The sequence below is a fragment of the Rhinoderma darwinii genome, chromosome 4, assembly GCF_050947455.1.
Source record: "Rhinoderma darwinii isolate aRhiDar2 chromosome 4, aRhiDar2.hap1, whole genome shotgun sequence".
NCBI lineage: Eukaryota > Metazoa > Chordata > Amphibia > Anura > Rhinodermatidae > Rhinoderma > Rhinoderma darwinii.
The window spans coordinates 35,138,912-35,159,440 of NC_134690.1; the positions used below are offsets into that span (position 1 = coordinate 35,138,912).

General features: G+C 45.6%; 1 protein-coding gene across 1 annotated transcript in view; it reads left to right on the forward strand.

Annotated features, from left to right (window-relative positions):
- LOC142760393 (uncharacterized) overlaps positions 1-20,529 on the forward strand; it is a 145,185-nt gene that overhangs the window by 82,641 nt on the left and 42,015 nt on the right. Inside the window, exons 8-9 of the mRNA XM_075863578.1 lie at positions 9,162-9,212; positions 17,898-17,945. Of these exons, the coding sequence (XP_075719693.1) occupies positions 9,162-9,212; positions 17,898-17,945 (99 nt within the window). The remainder of the gene's footprint in view (positions 1-9,161; positions 9,213-17,897; positions 17,946-20,529) is intronic.

Below are 20,529 nucleotides of genomic sequence, written 5' to 3' on the forward strand. Positions count from 1 at the left end.
CAGTCACTGTATGGAGATATTATTCAGTTACTGCATGGTAGTATTATATAGTCACTGTATGGTGGTATTATTCAGTGACTGTATGGTGGTATTATTTAGTCACTGTATGGTGGTATTATTTAGTCACTGTATGGAGGTATTATTCAGTCAGTGTATGGTGGTATTATTCAGTTACTGCATGGTAGTATTATATAGTCACTGTATGGAGGTATTATTCAGTCAGTGTATTGTGGTATTATTCAGTTACTATATGGTGGTATTATTCAATTACTGCATGCACACCTTACCCAGCCGCCTTGCACGACAGACCCCATGAATGCCTCCACAGTATAATGCCTCCCATAGCTGACCCCACAGTATAATGCCCCATAGCTGCCCCTACACGGTATAATGCCCCCCTATCTGCCCACACACAGCATAATGCCCCCATAGCTGCCCACACAGTGTAATGCCCCATAGATGCCACCACTCAGTATAATGCCCCCCATAGCTGCCTCCACAGTATCATACCCCCCATGGCTGCCCCCACAGTATATTGCGACCCATAGCTGTCTCATACAATATAATGCCCCCATAGAATATAATGCACTCAATACAATATAATGCCCCATACAGTATAATGCCCCCTATTGCCGCCACATACAGTATAATGCCCCCATACAGTATAATGACACCCATAGCTGCCCCATGCACTATAATGTCCAATATAGTATAATGCCCCATAGCTGTCCCATACAGTATCATGCCCCCCATTGCTGCCACATACAGTATAAAGCCCCCATAGCTGTCCAATACAGTATAATGCCCCCATACAGTATAGTGCCCCCATACAGTATAATGCCCACCATAGCTGCCACATACAGTATATTGCCCCCATACAGTATTTTAAGCCCCCTTTTAGCTGCCCCATACAGTATAATGCCCCCAATAGCTATCCCATACAGTATAATGCCCTCCATATAGTAAAATGCCCCCTTAGCTGTCCTATACAGTATAATGCCCCCATACAGTATAATGCCCTCCATTGCTGCCACATACAGTATAATGCCTCTATACAGTATAATGCCCCCTATAGCTGCTCCGTACAGTATACTGCCCCCATACGGTATAATGCCCCCTATAGCTGCCCCATTCTGTATAATTCCCCCATACACTATAGTGCCCTACATAGCTGCCACATACAGTATAATGCCCTATACAGTATAATGCCCCCTATATCTGCACAGTACAGTATAATGCCCCCCATAGCTGTCCCATACAATATAATGCCCCATACAGTATAATTCCCCCCTTAGCTGTCCTATACAGTATAATGCCCCCATACATTATTATGCCCTCCATTACTGCTACATACAGTATAATGCCCCCATACAGTATAATGCCCCCTATAGCTGCCCCATACAGTATAATGCTCCCTATACAGTAAAATGCCCTCCATAGCTGTCACATACAGTATAATGCCCCCCTTAGCTGTCCTATACAGTATAATGCCCCCATACAGTATAATGCCCCCTTTAGCTGTCCTATACAGTATAATGCCCCACACAGTATAATGCCCCCCTTAGCTGTCCTATACAGTACAATGCCCCCATACAGTATAATGCATCCTATAGCTGCCCCACACAGTATAATGCTCCCCATACAGTATAATGCCCTCTATAGCTGCCACATACAAAATAATGCCCACATACAGTAAAATGCCACCTTTAGCTGTCCTATACAGTATAATGCTCCCTATACATTATAATGCCCCCTTAGAAGTCCCATACAGTATAATGCCCCCCATACAGTATAATGCATCCTCAGCTGTCCTATACAGTATAATGCCCCCATACAGTATAATGCCCCATATAGCTGCCCCATAGATTATAATGCCCCCATAGCTGTTCCATACAGTATAATGCCCCCCATATAGTATGATGCCCCCTCAGCAGCTACCATATGAGCCCCCCTCCCATACCCAGTATAATGCCCCCATATGTACATACCTAATAGAAAAATAATAACATAATTACTTACCTATCCCCATTCCCACGATGGGTGGAGAATCCTTCTCCTCCGGTCTGTGCTGTGAGTGACTCACTACATCGCGCCTGCCTGCGCCGAGCCGCTCGTGGCACAGTGAATACTGGAGCAGGACTCCAGCATTGCACTGAACTGTATTTGCGTCCTGAGGACGCAAATACAGTTGGAAGAGCGGTCAGCACTGGGTGGCAACGGGGCCCTGCGGGCTCCACAGGCTTGGGGGCCCGGTCGCAGCTGCGACCGATGCGATCTCTATAGCTACGCCACTATACAGATACATATATAGGCACTTAGACACACACACACGCACGCACGCACGCACACACACACGCACGCACACACACACGCACGCACACACACACACACACACACAAAGACACACAAAGACACACATACCCACATACAGGAATTTATACACACACAAACACTCAGACTCACAAACAAATGGAGGCACAAACAACAGACAGACTGAGCACTCACATCTCCTTCCTCACAGGCTTCTTGCAGGTCGGGCTATGGGCAGAGCTAACTGTGCCTCGGACACCACATCCTTGCCAAATATGATAGATGATTTTTTTGGTAGGTTTCAGTTTTGTTATTCTAACTGGATTTGTATTTTCTCTTCCAGGCCATCAGGATATGGAGATGATCCTTTTTGGATTACCCATGAGGAAATACCGTAAGTCTGTAGAACAAAAAGGATTATATTTTTCCTGTCAAAATGACGGACACTTCGGCGGAGCCCAGCTGACCCATTAAAAGTCAATGGCGTCTGCAGGGCACCACTGGTATTCTTAGTGCAATAGATCCAGCATGGTGGTATTATTCAGTCACTACATGGTGGTATTATTCAGTCACTGTATGGTGGTATTATTAAGTCACTCTATGGTGGTATTATTTAGTCACTGTACGGTAGTATTATATAGTCACTGTATGGTGGTATTATTCAGTCACTGTATGGTGGTATTATTCAGTCACTGCATGGTGGTATTATTAAGTCACTCTATGGTGGTATTATTTAGTCACTGTACGGTGGTATTATTCAGTCACTCTATGGTGGTATTATTAAGTCACTCTATGGTGGTATTATTTAGTCACTGTACGGTGGTATTATTCAGTCACTGTATGGTGGTATTATTCAGTCACTGTATGGTGGTATTATTCAGTCAGTGTATGGTGGTATTATTCAGTAACTGTATGGTGGTATTATTTAGTCACTGTATGGTGGTATTATTTAGTCACTGTATGGAGGTATTATTTAGTCACTGTATTATTCAGTCACTGTATGGTGGTATTATTCAGTCACTGAATGGTGGTATTATTCAGTCACTCTATGGTGGTATTATTCAGTCACTGTATGGAGGTATTATTCAGTTACTGTATGGAGTTATTATTCATTTACTGTTTGGAGCTATTATTCAGTCACTGTATGGTGTTATTATTCAGTCACTGTATGGAGGTATTATTTAGTCACTGTATGGAGGTATTATTCAGTCACTGTATGGAGGTATTATTTAGTCACTGTATGGAGGTATTATTTAGTCACTGTATTATTCAGTCACTGTATGGTGGTATTATTCAGTCACTGAATGGTGGTATTATTCAGTCACTCTATGGTGGTATTATTCAGTCACTGTATGGAGGTATTATTCAGTTAGGCGGAATTCACACGACAGGGTTGCCCACACACAGCATAATGCCCCCATAGCTGCCCACACAGTGTAATGCCCCATAGATGCCACCACACAGTATAATGCTCCCCATAGCTGCCTCCACAGTATCATACCCCCCATGGCTGCCCCCACAGTATATTGCGACCCATAGCTGCCCCATACAATATAATGCCCCCATAGAGTATAATGCACTCCATACAATATAATGCCCCATACAGTATAATGCCCCCTATTGCCGCCACATACAGTATAATGCCACCATACAGTATAATGACACCCATAGCTGCCCCATGCACTATAATGTCCAATATAGTATAATGCCCCATAGCTGTCCCATACAGTATCATGCCCCCCATTGCTGCCACATACAGTATAAAGCCCCCATAGCTGCCACATACAGTATAATGCCCCCCTTAGCTGTCCTATACAGTATAATGCCCCCATACAGTATAATGCCCCCTTAGCTGTCCTATACAGTATAATGCCCCACACAGTATAATGCCCCCCTTAGCTGTCCTATACAGTACAATGCCCCCATACAGTATAATGCATCCTATAGCTGCCCCACACAGTATAATGCTGTGTATGTAAGTGTTTTACTGTGTGTTTACTAGTGTATGTAAACCTACTACACTGTGTATTAGCTCAAAAAATGGCGACACACAGTGTAGGAGGTTTGACCGTTCAATCCCCTCGTTTCTCCCGGCACTAGCCAGGATAAAGGAGGGGGGATTCTGAGAGCTCACTAGAGCGAGTGAGTTTTCTCAAATTTTGCAGCATAAAGCAATGTGGTCGCTTTACCACATGCAATGCTGCAATTTTGGGAATTGCTCCATCTAGTGACCACCTCTGGGAAATATTATAAATTAGAATCTAATTTATAATATTTCCTGACTCGTGAAAAAAATTAAAAAAAATTAGAACAATGTTTAATCACCTATACACTAATTGTTTAACTAAAAAAAAACAACATTTTTTTCTAGCGTCACATTCCCTTTAACAGAGGCAGAGTGAAAGCAGACCTCGGGGCCTTTATTAGGGCCCTGGGCTGCCATTACAACCATCAGCACCCTACGATCGCGTTGTGGGAGGAAGACGAGGTGTCGGACGGGGCCGCTCCCTCTCTTTAAACTTTTTTTTTTACCGCAGCATTTGACGGTTTACACGGCCAGGAACATTGCGATCGCTGTTCCTGGCCGTTAGTACTGGGTGTCAACTGTAATACACAGCTGATACCCACAGCATATGGAGTGGGCTCAGCGCGTGAGCCCACTCCATACATCACCTTCAGCCCCACGACGTGCTATTACGTTGTGCTGCGCAAAGGGGTTAATACCCTAGACCACAAAGGAAGTTACCCCTTCACTACCTGGAATTTAACATTCGATCCCCTATTCTTAGAATATTTGATCTGTGTGGGTCTGACCGGGGTCTAATCTGCACAGAAACGGCCCTGTACATATGAGTATGGCTATGCCTTACAGGAAGGAGATGCCTTGAGCTGTAGTACCAGGCACAGTAGATCATATGGACGAGCCCCTGTGCCTGAGTAAACAGTAAACCATATGCAACGTTGCTGATAAGGACGGCTGTACTTGATAGAGCCGATGTCCCTCGATTGGTGGTAGTTTTAAAGTTTGGGGCTCCACGAATCAAACTGTAATGACGTAACTGTATGGTGATGTGGGGGTATTATTCAGTTAGTGTATGGTGGTATTCACTGTATGGGGGTATTATTCAGTCACAGAAAGCAGTAGGCATTGATAGTAATGAAAAATGCTTTTGCCTCCTGGGGTGTGGAGGCTTTATGAAAAAATGTTCTAGACACAACCCTGTTTTTATGTAGGATCCCTTTTGACATCACCACTCACGTTTTCCCATCAGGCAATCAAAGCCCAGGGAAAATATACCATATATAAAAGCTGCAATCTGATTGGTTGCTATGAGAAACTCCTCCTCCTTGTATCGACTGTTTCGTATATTATAACAGAGAACAATAGTATATTTTATATTCCTTTCAAGAACAATTATGTGTAATATTGGTATTTTTTTTTATTTCTTAAACAGTTGGAGGAAGAAAGTTGAGGAGACGGAGGTGTATTTCTGGTAATTATCTTATTGAATAATGAGCCTATTTCTCTAGTGTTGGATATAGGAATCTTCCATGTAGATGATATATGAGTAATCCCGGGGTGAGTGCTAATATGTCTACATAAAGGACGATAATACGGTATCATCTATGGGAATATATATATATATAGATTCCACTATTTAAGTGTGTTTATCTAGGAGAGACATATTATACTAGTATAGAAAGCTCGTTACACGGGTTTGCTAGTAAAAGGAATGATAAGTATTTATAATTGTGCTCTTTGAGAACGACGTTCTTCATTACAGGGTCGTCTTACTTCAGGGTTTTGCCTTCTTAACGCCTTGTTTTGGGAAGTGGTTTCTCGTTGTTCCTGGCGTTCCTCTGCACTCATAGTTGCTCTTCTTATTCTCTGAGCCAAATATATATATATATGATGATTATCAGCATTGTGCCTTTTATAAGTGAGCATGATCACACGTAGCAGCTGAGGGACAATCCTGATAATCAATATATATTATTGGATAACTCTAATGTAAAGAATTGTGTCCTGGTATTTTTTTGGGGATATGGGAATTGCATGCACAGTAATTCCTTAATTACTCCTAAAAATAAGAAAATCTTGAATCAAATCAAAAATGATTGACAAAAATACAGATAATGTAGATGTTACATGCAGTCCTATGTAACACCACAGATAACACAGTGATAACTTTCTGAGTACAGATAATGTAGTAGTGTCACCTGCAGTCCTATGTAACACCACAGATAACACACTGTGATAACTCTTAGTACAGATAATGTAGTAGATGTCACCTGCAGTCCTATGTAACACCACAGATAACACACAGTGATAACTCTCTGATTACAGATAATGTAGTAGATATCACCTGCAGTCCTATGTAACACCACAGATAACACACAGTCATAACTCTGAACACAGATAATGTAGTAGATGCACACACAGAAATATATACACTTACAGATACAGGGGCGTAGCTAAAGGGCCCTGGAGCAAAAATTCAGCTTGGACCCCCTACTCCTTCCTAACAGCACCAGACCCCTGCGCACACCTTACCCAGCCGCCTTGCACGACAGACCCCATGAATGCCTCCACAGTATAATGCCTCCCATAGCTGACCCCACAGTATAATGCCCCATAGCTGTCCCCACACGGTATAATGCCCCCATAACTGCCCACACACAGCATAATGCCCCCATAGCTGCCCACACAGTGTAATGCCCCATAGCTGCCACATACAGTATAATGCTCCCCATAGCTGCCTCCACAGTATCATGCCCCCCTTAGCTGTCCTATACAGTATTGCGACCCATAGCTGCCCCATACAATGTAATGCCCCCCCATAGAGTATAATGCACTCCATACAATATAATGCCCTATACAGTATAAAGCCCCCTATTGCCGCCACATACAGTATAATGCCCCCATACAGTATAATGACACCCATAGCTGCCCCATGCACTATAATGTCCAATATAGTATAATGCCCCATAGCTGTCCCATACAGTATCATGCCCCCCATTGCTGCCACATACAGTATAAAGCCCCCATAGCTGTCCCATACAGTATAATGCCCCCATACAGTATAGTGCCCCCATACAGTATAATGCCCACCATAGCTGCCACATACAGTATATTGCCCCCATACAGTATTTTAAGCCCCCTTATAGCTGCCCCATACAGTATAATGCCCCCAATAGCTATCCAATACAGTATAATGCCCTCCATATAGTAAAATGCCTACTTAGCTGTCCTATACAGTATAATGCCCCCATACAGTATAATGCCCTCCATTTCTGCCACATACAGTATAATGCCCCCATACAGTATAATGCCCCCTATAGCTGCTCCGTACAGTATATTGCCCTCATACGGTATAATGCCCCCTATAGCTGCCCCATTCAGTATAATTCCCCCATACACTATAGTGCCCTACATAGCTGCCACATACAGTATAATGCCCTATACAGTGTAATGCCCCCTATATATGCACAGTACAGTATAATGCCCCCATAGCTGTCCCATACAATATAATGCCCCATACAGTATAATTCCCCCCTTAGCTGTCCTATACAGTATAATGCCCCCATACAGTATTATGCCCTCCATTACTGCCACATACAGTATAATGCCCCCATACAGTATAATGCCCCCTATAGCTGCCCCATACAGTATAATGCTCCCCATACAGTAGAATGCCCTCCATAGCTGCCACATACAGTATAATGCCCCCCTTAGCTGTCCTATAAGGTATAATGCCCCCATACAGTATAATGCCCCCCTTAGCTGTCCTATACAGTATAATGCCCCACACAGTATAATGCCCCCCTTAGCTGTCCTATACAGTACAATGCCCCCATACAGTATAATGCATCCTATAGCTGCCCCACACAGTATAATGCTCCCCATACAGTATAATGCCCTCTATAGCTGCCGCATACAAAATAATGCCCACATACAGTAAAATGTCACCTTTAGCTGTCCTATACAGTATAATGCCCCCCATACATTATAATGCCCCCTTAGAAGTCCCATATAGTATAATGCCCCCCATACAGTATAATGCCCCCTCAGCTGTCCTATACAGTATAATGCCCCATATAGCTGCCCCATAGATTATAATGCCCCCATAGCTGTTCCATACAGTATAATGCCCCCCATATAGTATGATGCCCCCTCAGCAGCTACCATATGAGCCCCCCTCCCATACCCAGTATAATGCCCCCATATGTACATACCTAATAGAAAAAAACAAAATTACTTACCTATCCCCATTCCCACGATGGGTGGAGAATCCTTCTCCTCCGGTCTGTGCTGTGAGTGACTCACTACATCGCGCCTGCCTGCGCCGAGCCGCTCGCGGCACAGTGAATACTGGAGCAGGACTCCAGCATTGCACTGAACTGTATTTGCGTCCTGAGTTCGCAAATACAGTTGGAAGAGCGGTCAGCACTGGGTGGCAACGGGGCCCTGCGGGCTCCACAGGCTTGGGGGCCCGGTCGCAACTGCGACCGATGCGATATCTATAGCTACGCCACTATACAGATACATATATAGGCACTCAGACACACACACACACACACACACACACACACACTCACACAAACAAAGACACACATACCCACATACTGGAATTTATACACACACAAACACTCAGACTCACAGACAAATGGAGGCACAAACAACAGACAGACTGAGCACTCACATCTCTTTCCTCACAGGCTTCTTGCAGGTCGGGCTGTGGGCAGAGCTAACTGTGCCTAGGACACCACATCCTTGCCAAATATGTAGATGATTTTTTTGGTAGGTTTCAGTTTTGTTATTCTAACTGGATTTGTATTTTCTCTTCCAGGCCATCAGAATTTGGAGATGATCCTTTTTGGATTACCATTGAGGGAATACCGTAAGTCTGTAGAACAAAAAGGATTATATTTTTCCTGTCAAAATGACGGACACTTCGGCGGAGCCCAGCTGACCCATTAAAAGTCAATGGCGTCTGCAGGGCACCACTGGTATTCTTAGTGCAATAGATCCAGCATGGTGGTATTATTCAGTCACTACATGGTGGTATTATTCAGTCACTGCATGGTGGTATTATTAAGTCACTCTATGGTGGTATTATTTAGTCACTGTACGGTGGTATTATTCAGTCACTGTATGGTGGTATTATTCAGTCACTGTATGGTGGTATTATTCAGTAACTGTATGGTGGTATTATTTAGTCACTGTATGGTGGTATTATTCAGTCAGTGAATGGTGGTATTCAGTCACTGTATGGAGGTATTATTCAAATTCTGTATGGAGGTATTATTCATTGGCTGTATGGAGGTATTATTCATTGACTGTATGGAGCTACTATACAGTCACTGTATGGTGGTATTATTCAGTTACTGTATGGAGTTATTATTCATTTACTGTTTGGAGCTATTATTCAGTCACTGTATGGTGGTATTATTCAGTCAGTGTATGGTGGTATTATTCAGTCACTGTATGGAGGTATTATTTAGTCACTGTATGGAGGTATTATTTAGTCACTGTATGGTGGTATTATTCAGTCACTGTATGGTGGTATTATTCAGTCACTCTATGGAGGTATTATTCAGTCACTGTATGGACGTATTATTCAGTTAGGCGGAATTCACACGACAGGGTTTCCCGGCCGGGTGCCGGCCGTTCATAAATCGGCCGGCACCCAGCTGCATTAGGAACAATAGAACCCTAATGGGGCTATTTACACGACCAATTTTTTGACGGCCGGGAAAACCGGCCGTCAAAAAATGGGACTTTCCCTATTTTCGGCCGGGTACCCGGCCGCCCGGCTCCCATAGAAGTCTATGGGGCCAGGTAATACACGGCCATCACCGGAATATGTCCTGAGTGATGGCCGAGTCTACCGTCGCTCGCGCACTCTCTCTCCTCCTCCTCACAGTGCAGAGTGCATGTGAGGAGGAGGAGGGTCTTTTTTTGCTCCCTGTAGGAGTCGAAATCCCCAATCCCCGACCGGGGATTGGGGATTCCGCTACAGGAGAAGTGCGTGACTACACTGTCCATATATGGACACAGCGAAGTCACTCACTTCTGCAGCGGAATCCCCCGACTCTATGGCCGGGGATGCCGCTACAGGAGAAGTAAGTGACTACACTGTCCATATATGGACACAGCGATGTCACTCACTTCTGCAGCGGAATCCCCGACTCTATGGCCGGGGATGCCGCTACAGGAGAAGTAAGTGACTACACTGTCCATATATGGACACAGCGATGTCACTCACTTCTGCAGCTGAATCCCCGACTCTATGGCCGGGGATTCCACTACAGGAGAAGTGAGTGACTACACTGTCCATATATGGACACAACAATGTCACTCACTTCTGCAGCTGAATCCCCGACTCTATGGTCGGGGATTCCTCTACAGGAGAAGTGAGTGACTACACTGTCCATATATGGACACAGCGATGTCACTCACTTCTGCAGCGGAATCCCCGACTCTATGGCCGGGGATTCCGCTACAGGAGAAGTGAGTGACTACACTGTCCATATATGGACAGTGACGTCACTCACTTCTGAAGCGGAATTCCCGACCTGTGGCAGGGAATTCCTCTCCAGGAGAAGTCAGTGACTCCACTGTCCATATATGGACATTGAAGTCAGTGACTTCTCCTGGAAGGGGGGGATGGGTGCAACCTACATGGGCTGTGTGGCATCACCTACAGGGGACTTGGTGGCATCACCTACAGGGGGCTTGGTGGCATCACCTACAGGGGGCTGGGTGGCGCCACCTACAGGGGGCTGGGTTGCATCGCCTACAGGGGGCTGGGTGGCATCGCCTACAGGGGGCTGGGTGGCATCGCCTACAGGGGGCAGGGTGGCATCACCTACAGGAGGCAGGGTGGCATCGCCTGCAGGTGGCTGGGTGGCATCACCTACAGGGGACAGGGTGGCATCGCATACAGGGGGCAGGGTGGCATCGCCTGCAAGGGGCTGTGTGGCATCGCCTGCAGGGGGCTGTGTGGCATCGCCTGCAGGGGGCTGTGTGGCATCCCCTACAGGTGGCTGTGTGGCATCCCCTACAGGTGGCTGTGTGGTATCGCCTACAGGTGGCTGGGTGGCATCACCTACAGGGGGCTGTGTGGCATCACCTACAGGGGCTGGGTGGCATCACCTACAGGGGGCTGGGTGGCATCACCTACAGGGGACTTGGTGGCATCACCTACAGGGGACTTGGTGGCATCACCTACAGGGGACTTGGTGGCATCACCTACAGGGGACTTGGTGGCATTACCTACAGGGGGCTGTGTGGCATCACCTACAGGGGGCTGTGTGGCATGACCTACAGAGGGCTGTGTGGCATCACCAACAGGGGGCTGTGTGGCATCACCAACAGGGGGCTGTGTGGCATTACCTACAAGGGGCTGGGTGGCATTACCTACCAGGGGGGCTGTGGCATTATCTACAAAGGGCTGTGTGTGGCAAAAAATTGAAATTAAATTCATCCGATTTTAAAACGGACAGGGAAAAAAACTGATGCAAATCGGGTCCAAATCGGCCGGTAAAAACGGCAACTCGGCCCGGAACGGATGCAAACCGGATGCAAACCGGCCGGGAAAATCGGCCAAAAACGGCCGATTTTCCCGGCCGACACTCGGACCCTGTCGTGTGAATGAGGCCTTAGTGTATGGTGGTATTATTCTGTCAGTGTCTGCAGCTATTATTCAGTCAGTGTATGGTGTTATTATTCAGTTACTGTATGGTGGTATTATTCAGTCACTGTATGGTGGTATTATTTAGTCACTGTATGGTGGTATTATTTAGTCACTGTATGGAGGTATTATTCAGTCAGTGTATGGTGGTATTATTCAGTTACTGCATGGTAGTATTATATAGTCACTGTATGGAGGTATTATTCAGTCAGTGTATGGTGGTATTATTCAGTTACTATATGGTGGTATTATTCAATTACTGCATGCACACCTTACCCAGCCGCCTTGCACGACAGACCCCATGAATGCCTCCACAGTATAATGCCTCCCATAGCTGACCCCACAGTATAATGCCCCATAACTGCCCCTACATGGTATAATGCCCCCATAACTGCCCACACACAGCATAATTGCCCCATAGCTGCCCACACAGTGTAATGCCCCATAGATGCCACCACTCAGTATAATGCCCCCCATAGCTGCCTCCACAGTATTATACCCCCATGGCTGCCCCACAGTATATTGCGACCCATAGCTGCCCCATAAAATATAATGCCCCCATAGAGTATAATGCACTCCATACAATATAATGCCCCATACAGTATAATGCCCCCTATTGCCGCCACATACAGTATAATGCCACCATACAGTATAATGACACCCATAGCTGTCCCATGCACTATAATGTCCAATATAGTATAATGCCCCATAGCTGTCCCATACAGTATCATGCCCCCCATTGCTGCCACATACAGTATAAAGCCCCCATAGCTGCCACATACAGTATAATGCCCCCCTTAGCTGTCCTATACAGTATAATGCCCCCATACAGTATAATGCCCCCCTTAGCTGTCCTATACAGTATAATGCCCCACACAGTATAATGCCCCCCTTAGCTGTCCTATACAGTACAATGCCCCCATACAGTATAATGCATCTCATAGCTGCCCCACACAGTATAATGCTGTGTATGTAAGTGTTTTACTGTGTGTTTACTAGTGTATGTAAACCTACTACACTGTGTGTTAGCTCAAAAAATGGCGACACACAGTGTAGGAGGTTTGACCGTTCAATCCCCTCGTTTCTCCCGGCACTAGCCAGGATAAAGGAGGGGGGATTCTGAGAGCTCACTAGAGCGAGTGAGTTTTCTCAAATTTTGCAGCATAAAGCAATGTGGTTGCTTTACCACATGCAATGCTGCAATTTTGGGAATTGCTCCATCTAGTGACCAGCACTGGGAAATATTATAAATTAGAATTAAATTTATAATATTTCCTGACTCGTGAAAAAAATTAAAAAAATTAGAACAATGTTTAATCACCTATACACTAATTGTTTAACTTAAAAAAAAACAACATCTTTTTCTAGCGTCACATTCCCTTTAACAGAGGCAGAGTGAAAGCAGACCTCGGGGCCTTTATTAGGGCCCTGGGCTGCCATTACAACCATCAGCACCCTACGATCGCGTTGTGGGAGGAAGACGAGGTCTCGGACGGGGCCGCTCCCTCTCTTTAAACTTTTTTTTTTACCGCAGCATTTGACGGTTTACACGGCCAGGAACATTGCGATCGCTGTTCCTGGCCGTTAGTACTGGGTGTCAACTGTAATACACAGCTGATACCCACAGCATATGGAGTGGGCTCAGCGCGTGAGCCCCCTCGATACATCACCTTCAGCCCCACGACGTGCTATTACGTTGTGCTGCGCAAAGGGGTTAATACCCTAGACCACAAAGGAAGTTACCCCTTCACTACCTGGAATTTAACATTCGATCCCCTATTCTTAGAATGTTTGATCTGTGTGGGTCTGACCGGGGTCTAATCTGCACAGAAACGGCCCTGTACATATGAGTATGGCTATGCCTTACAGGAAGGAGATGCCTTGAGCTGTAGTACCAGGCACAGTAGATCATATGGATGAGCCCCTGTGCCTGAGTAAACAGTAAACCATATGCAACGTTCCTGATAAGGACGGCTGTACTTGATAGAGCCGATGTCCCTCGATGGGTGGTAGTTTTAAAGTTTGGGGCTCCACGAATCAAACTGTAATGACATAACTGTATGGTGATGTGGGGGTATTATTCAGTTAGTGTATGGTGGTATTCACTGTATGGGGGTATTATTCAGTCACAGAAAGCAGTAGGCATTGATAGTAATGAAAAATGCTTTTGCCTCCTGGGGTGTGGAGGCTTTATGAAAAAATGTTCTAGACACAACCCTGTTTTTATGTAGGATCCCTTTTGACATCACCACTCACGTTTTCCCATCAGGCAATCAAAGCCCAGGGAAAATATACCATATATAAAAGCTGCAAGCTGATTGGTTGCTATGAGAAACTCCTCCTCCTTGTATCGACTGTTTCGTATATTATAACAGAGAACAATAGTATATTTTATATTCCTTTCAAGAACAATTATGTGTAATATTGGTATTTTTTTTATTTCTTAAACAGTTGGAGGAAGAAAGTTGAGGAGACGGAGGTGTATTTCTGGTAATTATCTTATTGAATAATGAGCCTATTTCTCTAGTGTTGGATATAGGAATCTTCCATGTAGATGATATATGAGTAATCCCGGGGTGAGTGCTAATATGTCTACATAAAGGACGATAATACGGTATCATCTATGGGAATATATATATATATAGATTCCACTATTTAAGTGTGTTTATCTAGGAGAGACATATTATACTAGTATAGAAAGCTCGTTACACGGGTTTGCTAGTAAAAGGAATGATAAGTATTTATAATTGTGCTCTTTGAGAACGACGTTCTTCATTACAGGGTCGTCTTACTTCAGGGTTTTGCCTTCTTAACGCCTTGTTTTGGGAAGTGGTTTCTCGTTGTTCCTGGCGTTCCTCTGCACTCATAGTTGCTCTTCTTATTCTCTGAGCCAAATATATATATATATATGATGATTATCAGCATTGTGCCTTTTATAAGTGAGCATGATCACACGTAGCAGCTGAGGGACAATCCTGATAATCAATATATATTATTGGATAACTCTAATGTAAAGAATTGTGTCCTGGTATTTTTTTTGAGATATGGGAATTGCATGCACAGTAATTCCTTAATTACTCCTAAAAATAAGAAAATCTTGAATCAAATCAAAAATGATTGACAAAAATCTAGATTTTATTTTTTGGGAAAAATCAACCAGCTCTACACCCAGTGATAACTCTGAGTACAGATAATGTAGATGTTACATGCAGTCCTATGTAACACCACAGTTAACACAGTGATAACTTTCTGAGTACAGATAATGTAGTAGTGTCACCTGCAGTCCTATGTAACACCACATATAACACACTATGATAACTCTTAGTACAGATAATGTAGTAGATGTCACCTGCAGTCCTATGTAACACCACAGATAACACACAGTGATAACTCTCTGAGTACAGATAATGTAGTAGATATCACCTGCAGTCCTATGTAACACCACAGATAACACACAGTCATAAATCTGAACACAGATAATGTAGTAGATGCACACACAGAAATATATACACTTACAGATACAGGGGCGTAGCTAAAGGGCCCTGGAGCAAAAATTCAGCTTGGACCCCCTACTCCTTCCTAACAGCACCAGACCCCTGCGCACACCTTACCCAGCCGCCTTGCACGACAGACCCCATGAATGCCTCCACAGTATAATGCCTCCCATAGCTGACCCCACAGTATAATGCCCCATAGCTGTCCCCACACGGTATAATGCCCCCATAACTGCCCACACACAGCATAATGCCCCCATAGCTGCCCACACAGTGTAATGCCCCATAGATGCCACCACACAGTATAATGCTCCCCATAGCTGCCTCCACAGTATCATGCCCCCCCATGGCTGCCCCCACAGTATATTGCGACCCATAGCTGCCCCATACAATATAATGCCCCCCATAGAGTATAATGCACTCCATACAATATAATGCCCTATACAGTATAAAGCCCCCTATTGCCGCCACATACAGTATAATGCCCCCATACAGTATAATGACACCCATAGCTGCCCTATGCACTATAATGTCCAATATAGTATAATGCCCCATAGCTGTCCCATACAGTATCATGCCCCCCATTGCTGCCACATACAGTATAAAGCCCCCATAGCTGTCCCATACAGTATAATGCCCCCATACAGTATAGTGCCCCCATACAGTATAATGCCCACCATAGCTGCCACATACAGTATATTGCCCCCATACAGTATTTTAAGCCCCCTTATAAATGCCCCATACAGTATAATGCCCCCAATAGCTATCCCATACAGTATAATGCCCTCCATATAGTAAAATGCCCCCTTAGCTGTCCTATGCAGTATAATGCCCCCATACAGTATAATGCCCTCCATTGCTGCCACATACAGTATAATGCCCCCATACAGTATAATGCCCCCTATAGCTGCTCCGTACAGTATATTGCCCCCATACGGTATAATGCCCCCTATAGCTGCCCCATTCAGTATAATTCCCCCATACACTATAGTGCCCTACATAGCTGCCACATACAGTATAATGCCCTATACAGTATAATGCCCCCTATATCTGCACAGTACAGTATAATGCCCCCCATAGCTGTCCCATACAATATAATGCCCCATACAGTATAATTCCCCCCTTAGCTGTCCTATACAGTATAATGCCCCCATACAGTATTATGCCCTACATTACTGCCACATACAGTATAATGCCCCCATACAGTATAATGCCCCCTATAGCTGCCCCATTTAGTATAATGCTCCCCATACAGTAGAATGCCCTCCATAGCTGCCACATACAGTATAATGCCCCCTTAGCTGTCCTATACAGTATAATGCCCCCATACAGTATAATGCCCCCCTTAGCTGTCCTATACAGTATAATGCCCCACACAGTATAATGCCCCCCTTAGCTGTCCTATACAGTACAATGCCCCCATACAGTATAATGCATCCTATAGCTGCCCCACACAGTATAATGCTCCCCATACAGTATAATGCCCTCTATAGCTGCCACATACAAAATAATGCCCACATACAGTAAAATGCCACCTTTAGCTGTCCTATACAGTATAATGCCCCCCATACATTATAATTCCCCCTTAGAAGTCCCATACAGTATAATGCCCCCCATACAGTATAATGCCCCCTCAGCTGTCCTATACAGTATAATGCCCCATATAGCTGCCCCATAGATTATAATGCCCCCCATAGCTGTTCCATACAGTATAATGCCCCCCATATAGTATGATGCCCCCTCAGCAGCTACCATATGAGCCCCCCTCCCATACCAAGTATAATGCCCCCATATGTACATACCTAATAGAAAAAAACATAATAACTGACCTATCCCCATTCCCACGATGGGTGGAGAATCCTTCTCCTCCGGTCTGTGCTGTGAGTGACTCACTACATCGCGCCTGCCTGCGCCGAGCCGCTCGCGGCACAGTGAATACTGGAGCAGGACTCCAGCATTGCACTGAACTGTATTTGCGTCCTGAGGACGCAAATACAGTTGGAAGAGCGGTCAGCACTGGGTGGCAACGGGGCCCTGCGGGCTCCACAGGCTTGGAGGCCCGGTCGCAGCTGCGCCCGATGCGATCTCTATAGCTACGCCACTATACAGATACATATATAGGCACTTAGACACACACACACACACACACACACACACACATACCCACATACTGGAATTTATACACACACAAACACTCAGACTCACAGACAAATGGAGGCACAAACAACAGACAGACTGAGCACTCACATCTCTTTCCTCACAGGCTTCTTGCAGGTCGGGCTGTGGGCAGAGCTAACTGTGCCTCGGACACCACATCCTTGCCAAATATGATAGATGATTTTTTTGGTAGGTTTCAGTTTTGTTATTCTAACTGGATTTGTATTTTCTCTTCCAGGCCATCAGAATTTGGAGATTATCCTTTTTGGATTACCATTGAGGAAATGTAAGTCTGTACAACAAAAAGGATTATATTTTTCCTGTCAAAATGACAGACACTTCGGCGGAGCCCACCTGACCCATTAAAAGTCAATGGCGTCTGCAGGGCACCAGTGGTATTCTTAGTGCAATAGATCCAGCATGGTGGTATTATTCAGTCACTACATGGTGGTATTATTCAGTCACTGCATGGTGGTATTATTAAGTCACTCTATGGTGGTATTATTTAGTCACTGTACGGTGGTATTATTCAGTCACTGTATGGTGGTATTATTCAGTCACTGTATGGTGGTATTATTCAGTCACTGTATGGTGGTATTATTTAGTCACTGTACGGTGGTATTATTCAGTCACTGTATGGTGGTATTATTCAGTCACTGTATGGTGGTATTATTCAGTCACTGTATGGTGGTATTATTCAGTCACTGTATGGTGGTATTATTCAGTAACTGTATGGTGGTATTATTTAGTCACTGTATGGTGGTATTATTCAGTCAGTGTATGGTGGTATTATTCAGTCACTGTATGGTGGTATTATTCAGTCACTACATGGTGGTATTATTCAGTCACTGTATGGTGGTATTATTCAGTAACTGTATGGTGGTATTATTTAGTCACTCTATGGTGGTATTATTTAGTCACTGTACGGTGGTATTATTCAGTCACTGTATGGTGGTGTTATTCAGTCACTGTATGGTGGTATTATTTAGTCACTGTATGGTGGTATTATTCAGTCAGTGAATGGTGGTATTCAGTCACTGTATGGAGGTATTATTCAAATACTGTATGGAGGTATTATTCATTGGCTGTATGGAGGTATTATTCATTGACTGTATGGAGCTACTATACAGTCACTGTATGGTGGTATTATTCAGTTACTGTATGGAGTTATTATTCATTTACTGTTTGGAGCTATTATTCAGTCACTGTATGGTGGTATTATTCAGTCAGTGTATGGTGGTATTATTCAGTCACTGTATGGAGGTATTATTCAGTCACTGAATGGTGGTATTATTCAGTCACTCTATGGTGGTATTATTCAGTCACTGTATGGAGGTATTATTCAGTTAGGCGGAATTCACACGACAGGGTTTCCCGGCCGGGTGCCGGCCGTTCATAAATCGGCCGGCACCCGGCTGCATTAGGAACAATAGAACCCTAATGGGGCTATTTACACGACCAATTTTTTGACGGCCGGCAAAACCGGCCGTCAAAAGATGGGGCATGCCCTATTTTCGGCCGGGTACCCGGCCGCCCGGCTCCCATAGAAGTCTATGGGGCCGGGTAATACACGCCCATCACCGGAATATGTCCTGAGTGATGGCCGGGTCTACCGTCGCTCGCGCACTCTCTCTCCTCCTCCACACAGTGCAGTGTGCATGTGAGGAGGAGGAGGGTCTTTTTTTGCACCCTGTAGGAGTCGAAATCCCCAATCCCCGACCGGGGATTGGGGGTTCCGCTACAGGAGAAGTGCGTGACTACACTGTCCATATATGGACACAGCGAAGTCACTCACTTCTGCAGCGGAATCCCCCGACTCTATGGTCGGGGATGCCGCTACAAGAGAAGTAAGTGACTACACTGTCCATATATGGACACAGCGATGTCACTCAATTCTGCAGCGGAATCCCCGACTCTATGGCCGGGGATGCCGCTACAGGAGAAGTAAGTAACTACACTGTCCATATATGGACACAGCGATGTCACTCACTTCTGCAGCTGAATCCCCGACTCTATGGCCGGGGATTCCGCTACAGGAGAAGTGAGTGACTACACTGTCCATATATGGACACAGCGATGTCACTCACTTCTGCAGCGGAATCCCCGACTCTATGGCCAGGGATTCCGCTACAGGAGAAGTGAGTGACTACACTGTCCATATATGGACACAGCGATGTCACTCACTTCTGCAGCGGAATCCCCGACTCTATGGCCGGGGATTCCGCTACAGGAGAAGTGAGTGACTACACTGTCCATATATGGACAGTGACGTCTCTCACTTCTGAAGCAGAATTCCCGACCTGTGGCAGGGAATTCCTCTCCAGGAGAAGTCAGTGACTCCACTGTCCATATATGGACATTGAAGTCAGTGACTTCTCCTGGAAGGGGGGGATGGGTGCAACCTACAGGGGGCTGTGTGGCATCACCTACATGGGACTTGGTGGCATCACCTACAGGAGGCTTGGTGGCACCACCTACAGGGGGCCTGGTGGCACCACCTACAGGGGGCTGGGTGGCATCACCTACAGGGGGCTGGGTGGCATCCCCTACAGGGGGCTGGGTGGCATCGCCTACAGGGGGCTGGGTGTCATCGCCTACAGGGGGCAGGGTGGCATCGCCTACAGGAGGCAGGGTGGCATCGCCTGCAGGGGGCTGGGTGGCATCGCCTAAAGTGGGCTGTGTGGCATCACCTACAGGGGGCAGGGTGGCATCACCTACAGGGGGCAGGGTGGCATCGCCTGCAAGGGTCTGTGTGGCATCGCCTGCATAGGGCTGTGTGGCATCGCCTGCAGAGGGCAGGGTGGCATCGCCTACAGGTGGCTGTGTGGCATCGCCTACAGGGGGCTGGGTGGCATCACCTACAGGGGGCT